This window comes from Prionailurus viverrinus, chromosome C2 (assembly GCF_022837055.1).
Source record: "Prionailurus viverrinus isolate Anna chromosome C2, UM_Priviv_1.0, whole genome shotgun sequence".
Taxonomy (NCBI): Eukaryota; Metazoa; Chordata; class Mammalia; order Carnivora; family Felidae; genus Prionailurus; species Prionailurus viverrinus.
This window is the reverse complement of record NC_062569.1, coordinates 58,523,154-58,536,263: the sequence shown is the minus strand read 5'-3', so window position 1 is coordinate 58,536,263 and position 13,110 is coordinate 58,523,154. Positions and strand designations below refer to the sequence as shown.

At 34.1% G+C, this 13,110-nt stretch overlaps 1 protein-coding gene across 1 annotated transcript in view; it reads left to right on the top strand.

Annotated features, from left to right (window-relative positions):
• The window catches only part of SI (sucrase-isomaltase), a 160,315-nt gene that overhangs the window by 118,255 nt on the left and 28,950 nt on the right, over positions 1-13,110 (top strand). Inside the window, exons 29-35 of the mRNA XM_047875261.1 lie at positions 20-116; positions 240-352; positions 671-796; positions 2,321-2,449; positions 3,179-3,289; positions 5,221-5,283; positions 10,233-10,349. Coding sequence (XP_047731217.1) covers positions 20-116; positions 240-352; positions 671-796; positions 2,321-2,449; positions 3,179-3,289; positions 5,221-5,283; positions 10,233-10,349 — 756 coding nt within the window. The remainder of the gene's footprint in view (positions 1-19; positions 117-239; positions 353-670; positions 797-2,320; positions 2,450-3,178; positions 3,290-5,220; positions 5,284-10,232; positions 10,350-13,110) is intronic.

Genomic DNA, 13,110 nt, shown 5'->3' with positions numbered 1-13,110 from the left:
TTTATTTTTCTTATTTTAGTATAAACTTAATTCCTATGGATTTCATCCATATTACATGGCTCTGGAAGATGAAGGCTATGCTCATGGAGTTCTCTTACTTAACAGCAATGGAATGGGTAAAACAATCATTTGTTGAATTTCTTACATTTTATGTGATTCTCCAATAATCTAATTAATATATATATATATATCTCCACACACATATATATATGTGTGTAATTATATTTTTTGATTTTCAGATGTTACTTTTCAGCCAACTCCTGCTCTAACTTACCGCATAATTGGAGGAATCTTGGATTTCTATATGTTTTTGGGTCCAACTCCGGAAGTTGCAACAAAACAATACCATGAAGTATGATTGTACATTTTTTTAATGTTTATTTATTTTTGAGAGAGAGACAGAGTGTGAGTGGGGAGAGGCAGAGAGAGAGGGAGACACCAAATCTGAAGCAAGCTCCAGGCTCTGAGCTGTCAGAACAGAGCTCTGTGCAGGGTTTGAACCCACGAACTGTCAGATCATGACCTGAGCCGAAGTTGGACGCTTAACCAACTGAGCCACCCAGGCGCCCCAGTATGATTGTACATTTTGTAAAAACCACAAAGTTTTTTCTCTGTGATATATCGTAACTCTCTTAGTTCACAAATAACGTTGTTGTTTTTTTCCCCAAAGGTAATTGGCCGACCAGTCATGCCACCTTACTGGGCTTTGGGATTTCAATTATGTCGTTATGGGTACAGAAATACTTCAGAGGTTCAGCAAGTATATAACGATATGGTGGCTGCTCAGATCCCTTATGTATGTATATCAGTTTTTAAAATAATGTTAAATGTGTCATCTATAAAAGCAAACAAATAAATATGTATACTTTAAAATTATTTTAAGCATTTGTCAATAATAAATGCTTAGTTTTTCATAGTACCTAATGAATTGGTCATGAGATTTTTACAAAATGTTTTTTATTAGATTGATGAAGGAAAAGGGATAATAACATTCCTTTCCCCCCCACTTGTTTCTAGTTCCATGATTGTGAGTTGTACTAAACAAGTGACTGTGCACTTGGTTTTCTCCAATAAACTTTGGGTGCCATAAGTAATCAGGTGTATTCCCCATATTTTCTTTGTATGAGAATAAGAGTTCACAGAAACCTACTTCATCAACTGATGTGACAAATTACAGAGAAGAAAGTGGAGATAAAACTGAGTGATTTTTGCCCTGCAATAGGTGATAGTTGTGATTTTGGAACTTAGAATTTGAACACTTGCAAAATATCCTCTTCCCTCAATATTCAGGAAACTAAATATTACTGAGTATCTAGAAATAATAGTCCCTGTGATCTTATTTTTTAGCAAGATTAAGGAATCCTAGGGGGTCCTTCTGGGAGCACTTCAACAGTGACATCTAGAATACTTGGTATATAAGAACTTAATCTAAGAAAAATGAAAAAAGTCTCATTATAAGACATTGGTACATGCAGTAGAATCAAGTATATGGCTCCTGAATACATTATTATGAGGAAATTTAATGTATAGGTAGTTTATATAAAAATATGCACATGGAAATTTTTTTTATAAAAAGGGAGGTTTTCCATTATTTTGTGTACTATATCAGCCATACTTTTTATAACACCTAGAAGAAGAAATTGAATTAATGACTAGTAACAGAAAATAATTGACAAATTTGTTATTTTAGGTCTAAAGTGAAGATATCATGATAGAATCCAAGCATTTATTAGTTTAAACATGTTTGTACATATGTATTTGTAAGCAGTGTTTTGTTTATTTATGCTTGGGCTATAATTCTAAAAATGATTTTGATAGATAATAAAAGAATCCTATAATTGACGGATTTCATAAATAATTATTTCTTCTCCTTTGGCAATATGAAAATTATTTGAAATTATCCCCTATTTGCTTTATGCTTCCAGAAAGGGAACAATGCTTTTTTCTGTATATAATGCACAAAATTCCATTGCCACTTAACATAATTTCATAGCCTCATAAATCTTTTACTCTTGTGTCTTTCTATTTTCTTTGAAAATTACATAACTAAGGATATGTCTTTCAGGTGAAAGACTCTTTAGAAATCAAAGTTGTTAAATGAATTGCTAACAAAACAGAACATTTATATGAACTTATTCATGGAATATTTTGCACCTTTAATACAGTAGTTTTATTTGTGTTAACTTGATTAATTCTCTTTAGTATTACATGAAAAGGCATTTAAACTTTCATATTGGTATTAGTTTTATAACTATGATAGAAAGTGATGCATTGATTCCTGTGATTCTTACTGCACTACCACTATCTTCATATGTTTTAGGATGTTCAATACACAGACATTGATTACATGGAAAGACAACTAGACTTTACAATTGATGAAAACTTCCGTGATCTTCCCGAGTTTGTTGACAAAATAAGACAGGAGGGAATGAGATACATTATTATCCTGGTTAGTTTATATTTTATATATTATCTGGGTCTTATTATCTTGATATTATTAAGATTTCTCTTCTAGAATGATGTTGTGGGGGGTGTTTCAAAATAGAAAGACAATTACTTTAAACTCTACTCCCGCATCTAATATTTTCTTTCTTTAACACTTTTATTTACATGGGCTGCTACCAGGCTATCTTCACATTTTGGTATATCCTTAGAGATCTAAGACTGAATCTGGAAGTCAAAGGCAAGCTGTCTTCTAATAATCATTGAAGCTACAAACTGGCCTCAATTTATAGAAGCTATCACAAAGTTGTGATGGATTTTCTATTTCTATACAATTCTAAAATCATTCTCTGGGATTGCTTCTTATGCTTGTCATGTTTAAAAATTTGGCTTCAAGTTAGTGATTCAGTGGGGAGAATATTTTATCAATATCTTACAGGAAGCAAGCTAGGCAGCCAGTAAACCCACTGGGAGGAATAAAAACAAAACAAAAAATACTAGTAATATTTCTTGAAATCATAGCCAATACATTTTCAAAAGTCCTTAAAGTTTCCTTCTAAGGAATTTAGAGGACAGTCTAGCTGGAACACTGCAGTTTATACTGTCAGTCAGTCAGTCTATGTGAGAGCACAGTAAATGATAACGTAATCATGGAAAATTATGTCTCATAACAGTGACCCAAGTGGCTGTACTTTTATTCCAGAGTTACCTGGTTTGTATTTCATTTTAATATTAGGATCCAGCCATTTCGGGAAATGAAACAAAGCCTTACCCTGCATTTGACAGAGGACAGGAGAAAGATGTTTTTGTCAAATGGCCTAACACCAATGATATTTGTTGGGCAAAGGTATGGAATTGATATCTTGAAATAAAATAAGTATAAAACTGTTATTTCATTGAAAATTTCTATTGAGTAGAAAAAACTGTTAAAGACTTATTCAGAAGGAGAGATATATAATACAGAATGTAATGATTTAGTAGCTAATAATTAAAGTAATGTGTACTCTAAGTTCAACCCAAATTATTAGAAACAGAAAGAATTTATATTGCTCATATATCTAAATACTATTTGTTTCATCTTTATATTGTCTTTTATTGCATTTCTTAGAATGTCTTGTGTTTTATTATAAAATTATTAAGAAGATGGTTGTTCATTATTCTACACTGCAAGTCATTTAAATGTTTGTACTTCTTTCATTAATAAAAGAGGCAATGTTTTTAAAAGCTATACTTATATTCCTGACTTGACTAAGGAATATAATTTACTGTGTTTCACTTAAGCAATAATATTCAGACCTGGGTATATTAATATATTATAGAAAAATCCTGATTTGACTTATATATAAAAGAGTAAACAAAAATCCATTCATCATAACTAAAATGAAAAAGAAAAATACAAACAAAATTCCATAATATGAGACATAATGAAATGCAGTATGGAATTCTTTTCTCTCTTGGACCAAAAATATCACATTAGTGAAAGAAGTGCTGAAATTCCAACATGGCCTGTAGATTTCTAGGTTTTGATAATTGTACAGAGGTTATAAATATGTTAACATTAGGAGAAACAAAGTGAGGATATAGAAAAACTCTAGGTATAATTTTTGCAGCTTTTCTGTAAGTCTGAAAATATTTCAAAATAATGAGATAAAATAGAAAAATCCTATGATAAAGTTAATGAGAAATCATAACATTTTAAGAAACATACAAGTATAGAGTATAGCAGATTAGCCATAGAAATGGGTTTTTTCCTTCCTACCTTCTTCTCAGTTTATATGTCTATACATTTTCTCAGATTTCTATCTTCTGTTCCATTCCTTAAAAGAACTACTCACTATCAGTAACTAATCCCTTGTAGGTAATTAGTCCTTGGGGATTATCTATATTTTTTTAAAATGAAACTTTCTGAAAGAGAAAGAGAGCTTTCAGCATGATTAAATTTGGACTCTGTTTTGTGTGTTTGTGGTTGGGGTAGAGGAAAACATTGGTAGATGGTGAAGCAGGGATGGGGGTAAGGGTTTGGAAGGGGAGAGAGAGAAGAGGATATAGTGCTAACTGTGAAAACTAAGAAGATACTTGCCTCAACATGGCATTATCCATTAGTTCTTCCATTCCTTTTAAATAAAAATATATTTATATGTAATACTGGAATAATTGTAGAAACAGTTTTAATATACATTAAATTAAATTTAGTATATGCCTTTATATTATTTCTTGACTAGAACCTTTGGTTATATGCATTGTTTTTATTTAAAAAAATGTTTAATGTTTATCTATTTTTGAGAGAGAGTGAGAGAGACAGAGTGTGAGGGGGGAAGGGCAAAGAGTGAGGGGGAGACACAGAATCCGAAGCAGGCTCCAGGCTCTGAGCTGTCAGCACAGAATCTGACGCAGGATTCAAACCCATGAACTGTGAGATCCTGACCTGAGCCAAAGTCGGATGCTTAACTTGCTGAGCCACCCAGGTGTCCCCCTTTTTTAAATGTTTTTTTTTTTATGTTTCATATGCATTGTTTTTAAAACCACTACCTTTTACAAAGGTTGGTATTCTTTTTCCTACTTGCCATATTAAAGAGGAAATTAATATAGCAGTTAGGAATAGTTTGCAAATGATACATTTCCAAAACACAAACTGAAAAAAACAATGAAAGGTATTACTGAATTGGGGAACTTGAGTATACAATATGCCTCCAGAACTCTATTATACTCTATTTACAGCATGGTCATACCATACTGAATTTATTTTGAACTATTTTCCCATTTCTTCCTTCTCTGTAGGTTTGGCCAGATTTGCCCAATGTAACAATAGACAAAAATCTAACTGAAGATGAAGCTGTTAATGTAAGTTTTACAATGGTTGAGTACATAAGTAAAAGCACTTGGATTTAATGATCAGTTTGACCAATAATTCAATTTGAGTATTTTCTTTAAAAAAGAAGATTGATTGTTTTTAAATTCTGTATACAAGACCATATTTAAATCATATGGTAGTTCTATTTTTAATTTTTTGAGGAATCTCCATACTGTTTTCCTTAGTGCCTGTACCACTTTGGATTCCTACCAATAGTGCGCAAGGATTCCAGTTTCTCCATATCCTTTCCCAAACTTGTTGTCTTTTTTTTTTGAATAATAGCCATCCTAACAGGTGTGAGGTGATATCTCATTATAGCTTTTATATTTCCTTGAGGATAAGTGAATTTGAGCATCTTTCCATCTACCTGTTGGCCATTTGCATGTGTTCTTTAGAGAAATGTGTATTCAAGCCTTTCCCCATTTTTTAAGAAGTTGTTTGGGTTACTTTTTTTCTTTTCCTTTTTCTTTTCTTTTTTTTTTTTTCCTATTGAGTCATAGGATTTCTTATATACTTTGGAGATTCATACTTTATCTGATATATAGCATTTAAATATTTTCTCTCATTCTGAATGTTGCCTTTTCACTTTGTTGTTCCTTTGCTGTGCAAAAACTTTTTTGTTTGATGTATTCATGTGTTTACTTTTGCTTTTGTTGCCTGTATTTTTGACATCATATCCATAATATCTTTGCTATGGCCAGTGTCATGAAACTTTTTCCCTTTGTTTTCTACCAGAAGTTTCTCAGTTTCATGTGTTACATTTAAGTCTTTACTCCATTTTGTGCTGATTTTATAAGATAAGGATCCAATTTCATTCTTTTGCATATGTGTATATCCAGTTTTCCCAGCACCATTTGTTGAAGAGACTGTCCTTTCTTCACACTTTTGGCATTCTTGTCAGTGATCAGTTTACTATATATGTATGGATTGATTTCTATACTCTCTATTCTGTGCCATTAGCCCGTGTGTCTATTGTGCTGGTATCATTCTATTTTAATTACTGTGGGTTTGGAGTATATTTTGAAATCAGGAAATGTAATGCCTCCAGTTTTGTTCTACTTTATCAAGATTATTTTGGCTATTCAGGGTATTTGTATTTCCAAATGAATTGTAGAATTTGTTTTCTATTTCTATGGAAGATGTCATTGGTATTTTGATATAGATTGCATTGAATCTATAGATTGCTTTGGGTAGTACAGACATTTTCACAATATTAATTCTTCCAATCCATGAACATGGGATTTATTTCTGTTTGTTTGTGTCTTCTTCAATATCTTTCACCAATGTGTTGTAGTTTTCAATGCACAAGTGTTCCACCTCCTTAGTTAATTTTATTCCTAAGTATTTTATTCGTTTTATTGCTGTTGTAAATTGGATTATTTTCCCAATTATCTTTTCTGATAGTTCATTGTTAGTGTATACAATGCAACTGATTTTTCCATGTTGATTTTACATCTGGCAACTTTATTTGTTTATTAGTTCTGTGTGTGTGTATGTGTGTGTGTGTGCACACCTGTGTGAAAAACTCAGGTCTTTTTGAATGAGCATGATATTAGCTGGGTATGTTTAATATATGATCTTTATTATGTTGAGATATTTTATTCTATTCTTAGTTTTTTTAGAGTTTTTATCATGAAAGGGTGTTGACTTTTGCCAACTTTTTCTGCATTGTTTGTTCATGTGATTTTTTTATCCTCTTTGTGTTAATGTGGTATACCACATTAATTGATTTTCATATATTGAACTATCCTTATATAACTGGGATAAATTCCACTTTTTCATGGTGTATCACTTTTTAAAATATACTGCTGCATGTAGTTCTCTAGTATTTTATTGGGGATGTTTGCATCTGTATTCATGAGGGGTATTATTGTGTAGTTTTTCTTTTTCTTGTGGTATATTTGACTTTTTTATGAGGTTATGTGGACCTTTTAAAATGAATTTGGAAGTATTCTCTCCACTTCAGTTTTTTGGGGATAAATTTGGAAGGATTGGCATTAATTCTTCCTGAAATGTTTGGTCCACTTCTCTAGTGTAGTCATTTGGTCCTGTACTCCTTTTTTTAGGAGGTTTTTTTTACTACTGATTCAATCTCCTTATAGGTAATTGGTCTTTTCAGATTTCTGTTTCATCATGATTCAGTTTTACTAGGTTGTAGGATTCTAGGAATTTATCTAATTTTTTCTACGTTATCCTGTTTGTTGCTGTGTTTCCATAGTATCAGTTATAATGTTTGATCTTCCATATCTGATTTTACTTATTTGACTTTTCTCTCTTTTTTTTCTTAGTCTAGATAACAGTTTGTCAATTTTGTATGTGCTGTCTACAAAAAACGTAGTTTAGATTTAAGGACACACATAGGGATATGAAAGGATATGAAAAAAGATACTCTATATAAATGGCAACTAAAAGAGAGCAAGGGTGGCTATACTTATATCAGAAAAAAATACACTTTAAGTCAAAAACTGTCACGGGATACCAAAAAGACAGTATTAGTTATAACAGGTTCAATTCATCAAGAAGATATGACAATTATAAATATATATGCACCCAACATCAGAGCAGATGACTATGTAAACCAACATTGACAGAACTGAGGGAAAAGTACACAGTAATACAATAATAGTAGGAGACTTTAATACTTCTTCAATAATGGATAGAACAAGCAGACAGAAAATCAACAAAGAAACAGTGAGCTTAAAAACAACACTATATATAGACTATATGGACTTAACAGACACTTACGGAACCTTCTACCCAACTGTAGCAGAACATTCTATCCAGTAGCACATAGAATGTTGGCCAGGATATATCCCATGTTAAATTGCAAAACAAATCTTAACAAATTTAAAACTGTTGAAATCATAACAAGTTTGTTTTTTGGCCACAGTGAAATGAAACTAAAATCAATATCAAAAGGAAAATTAGAAAATTCACAAATATGTGCAAATTGAACAACACACTTTTGAATAATGAGTGGGCCAAAGAAGAAATCAAAAGAGAAATTAGAAAATATTTTGAGACAAACAAAAATGAATATCCAACACACTAAAACTTATGGGATGCAGCAAAAATAGTACTAAGAGAGATGTTTATAATGATAAACACCAACATTATAAAAGAAGAAGGATATCAAATAAATAACCTAACTTTATACCTCCAGGAACTATGAAGAGAACAAATTAAGCCTAAAACTAGCAGAAGAAAGTAAATAATAAAAAATTAGAGCAGAAATAAATGAAATAAACCATATCAAGGCAACAGGAAAATATCAGTGACACTAAGAGCAGTCAATATTTTAGGTAGACTAAATTATAATCATTAAGTCATAAAAGTTCATGTGTGAAAAATTAGAGGAGGATTCTTACTTTAAAATTTACCAGATTATTTCTAGAGTTGAGCCAAAGAATTACTAAACAATATTATTGAGGAAAAAAATCAGAGTCTCAATTGCAGGTATTACTTTGGGTAATATTAGCAACAGTAGATAGGAAGGCATGGCTTCTATATATAGATTTGGGGGGTGGGAATCCCTTCAATTTACAATGTTTTATGTATAATCACTGGCATAATCTAACACAAAAAGTACAGAGAATCTTGGATCACATATAACCGATGAAATTTCTGGATGTAATTAATGATTTGCATTAAAAAAGAATGAAAGCAGCCACCTAAAAGAATAAAGCAAACAGAAAAATGAATAAATTGTGGAAAGAGCAAAATAGATCTTAAACAAAACATGACATTAATTTCTTACTTATTTTTCATTATACTCTAGGGACCTAACATAAAAAATATTTGTTGACTATACCTACTGAGCCTTCTTTCCTTATGAGTAAAAGTAATTATTGATCATAATGATATAATGAATTTCCCTTCAGTCCTAAAAATATCTATGATATATATGTGCATTTTATAAATCCCTATATTCCCTACCCTTTGCATTTTCTCTATGCACAGTGCCACCCCATACCCTATTCATAGAGAAGACTATCCTGGCAGTTACTACATACTATTAAAGTGTGGCAGGAAAGCATGCAGGTGATGCCATGTTTTTCAGGAAATTGGTTTACTTGCAGAAGGTCAGTCCTCAGCTAGCACAGACTTTGACCTTGGAATTTATATGGGTAGGCTGACAAGTAGGGAATGTTCTTGGTAGGGAAAGGAGTAAATCACCTCTTTTCTGGTTAGGTCGGAACGATTAGATGTGACAGAGAAAGACAAACAGTTGGGGTAGTGAAGCTATATATTACTGGTCCTAGAAGGACAGAAATCTGGGTAAACAAAATTTTATCAGATAAACGGGCTAAACAAAAGCCTTTTTTCTTACCTATCATGCTCCAAAAAAGTAAATATGCAGTATAGGTCTCTAAGGACACAAAGAAAAAAATTTCCTAAAACTGTAAGAAGCACTGAAAATATATTTCTATGTTGCGAACTTTTTTTTTTTTTTTTTTTTTTTAAAGTTTATTTATTTTTGGGACAGAGAGAGACAGAGCATGAACGGGGGAGGGGCAGAGAGAGAGGGAGACACAGAATCGGAAACAGTCTCCAGGCTCTGAGCCATCAGCCCAGAGCCTGACGCGGGGCTCGAACTCGCAGACCGCGAGATCGTGACCTGGCTGAAGTCGGACGCTTAACCGACTGCGCCACCCAGGCGCCCCTCGAACTTTTTTTTTTGACAGTTCAAAAAAAGGACCCCATAAGGACCCCAGTGCTATTCCCTTCTCACTCCATGTATCTCTCTCTCTCTCTTTTACTCTTTGTTGTTGGGGTGGTAGAGGGAAATAATATATGTTAATGTAATTAAAGTTAGGATCAGGTTGCCTTCATTATCATTTGTGCACAACTTGTGAATCAGACAGATAAATGTTGGACTTAGACACTCATGGTCTCTCTTTTGACTTCCTACATATAGGCCTGAATTTTGTTTTTACAGGTTTCCAGAGCTCATGTAGCTTTTCCAGATTTTTTCAGGAATTCCACAGCAGAGTGGTGGGCAAAGGAAATTATAGATTTCTACAATAACCAGATGAAGTTTGATGGCTTGTGGATTGTAAGTAAACTTTGAGCAATTTATATTTTAAGTTGTTATTGTTTTAATTTATTGTGTAGTGATTCAACAAAATTATTACTCGATTCCAATAACATCAGCAAAGCATTTTTTTTATAAAAATCAGCCCATTCAGCCTGGGTGACTCAGTTGGTTAAGTGTCTGACTTTTGATTTTGACTCATGGCATTATCTCACAGTTTGTGAGTTCGAGCCCTGGGCCATGCTCTGTGCTGACAGCATGGAGTCTTCTTGGGATTCTCTCTTCCCTTCTGTCTCTGCCTTTCTTCTATGCTCTCTGTCTCTCCCTCTGTCTCTTTCTCTCTCCCTCCCTCTCTCTCAAAAATAAATAAATAAACATTAAAAAAAATAAAACTTTGGAGCACCTGGGTGGCTCTGTTTAGTTAAATGTCTGACTCTTGGTTTCAGTTCAGGTCACGATCTTAGTTTGTAATTTCAAGCCCCACATCAGGCTCCATGCTAATTGCATGGAGCCTGCTTGGGATTCTCTCTCTCCTTCTCTGCCCATCCATTGCTCGTGTTCTCTCTCTCTCTCTCTCTCTCTCTCTCTTTCAAAATAAATAAACTTAAAAAAATTAGCCCACTCATTTTTCCATAGAAAAGAAAGTCCTTTCCATATATAAAGGACAGTTAAAATACAGTGTTAACAGTTTACTTTATGTATATAGATGCTATTTCCTGAACATTTTTACTTACACCAATGAATCAAATAAACTCTTTCTAACTATTCACAAATGTTTATAAACATTTATTTTATTTTTATTCAGTGTAGTAATAAATCTCACACAACTGTCCATCTTTGGTAGAAAAAATCATAATCTCTTACAAATTTGGCAAAAATTATCTTTCAAACAATCTGCTAATTTTAGATGTAAATTTAAAATGTTGATAGTAAGAGAGCAGGGAGGTAATATGGAGCGGTAGGAGGATCCTAGACTTGCCTCATACCTTGAACACAGCTAGATAAATATCAAATCATTCTGAATACCCAAGAAATCAATCTGAGGACTGACAGAGCAAACTGCACAAGTGGAGGTAGAGAAGAGGCCACATTATGGAAAGTAGGAGTTGCAAAGTCGTGGTTAGGGAGATAAAAGGATTATAGGTGTGGTGGAGAGGAGAGAATCCTGGTCATGGAGAAAGGCAAGAGAGAGAGGAGTGCACAGGGAATTGCACAAGGAAAACACTTCCCCTAAACCATTGACTAGAAAAATGAGAGGGGCTAATTTTTATGAGTTTTTGCAACAAGTGGGGCTCAACGATTGGAACTCTTGAGGTCCATGGTGTGGCTGGGATAGATCCCTGAGGGCCTTGCCCTACTCCTGGAGAGAAGACAGGTAGATAAGATGGTGTGATCTGAGAATTGCCTAAAATGCACTGGGAAAGACTGTTCCCTTTTTTATGAAGCACATTTGAGAAAGATGGCATTACTTATCTGGGAATAAAAGAACTGGTGGGCAATGTTTCTTTCTCCCACTCCTTAACATAGATTCAGACACCTTCTGAGGGCAACTGACCTGGACGCTAGCTGTTTAGTATGCTTTGTTCTAAATCCCATGATCCTACACTCTGGTGTGACTGCCCTTCTGGGTCAAACCTGCATTAACCCCAGCATGGCGAGACCCTCCCCCTGAAGACCAGAGCAGGTCCACACCACACCAGATCCCTAAAGTTTTAAAACTCAGCTGGTGTGGAGCCCAAATGCACTACACTTCTCCAGGCAAGCAATCAACCAGACACAGACAGTGTGAAAAAAGCAACCTGAAATATTCCTGGAATGCATGAGGGGAAATTATTTGCCCTTTTGAGAGGGCTTCCCTGACAGCAGCAAGCATGAACTCCCCTCTTCAAGGACAAAGTAGCTGGTGGCACCATTTCTCTACCTTTCCCCTCAAAATGAATTAACTTCAGTATGCAGCACAGTGCCAACAGTGGCAGGCTGTACCCCTTACCAAATTCCACCCCCTCTACACTCTAATGATACTGCTTTCCTAGGGCAAGTGCACCTAAGAACCAGTGCTTCAAGTCCCTCCTCAAGAAGACCAACACAAACCCCCACACATATCATGTATTTTAGCCATTGAGTTCTGCAAATCTTCAGTTCTAGTGGAAATAGCATAAGGTTTCTTCTAACAAGCATATCAGAGCACAGCTAATTAAAACTCACCATACTCTGGGCAAGGTCCAAACACTCCCCACTGCAGGCAAGAACTCTGCAGAGGGTTGACCTGAGGGATACAGCAGCCATAACACAGCAGCAGAGGGCTAGCAGAACACACTGGAGACACTTCAGGAAGTTCCAGGACCTGGACATTGTATAACCTCTTCTTCATAAAGCCATTACTCTCAGGAGCAAGAAATATAACAGGCTGTCCTACAAAGAAGAAAACAGAGATTTATGCAAAACGCCAAGATGAAGGATCCATCCCAAAAGAAAGAACAAGAAAAAGACACAGCCAGGTATCTAAGCAAAACAGATATAAGTAATATGCCTGATCCAGAATTTGAAGCAACAATCATAAGCTGGGCTTGAGCATAGAAGACATCAGGGGTACCCTCCCACAGAAATAACAGAGTTTAACATTAATCGGGCTGACATGAATAATACAATAAACAAGATTCAAAACCAACTGCATATAATGACTAAAAGGAAGAAAGAGGCAGAGGAATGAATAAGTGATATAGATGATAGAATTATAGGAAAATAATGAAGCTGAACAAAAGAGGAAAAGAAAAATCTTGGA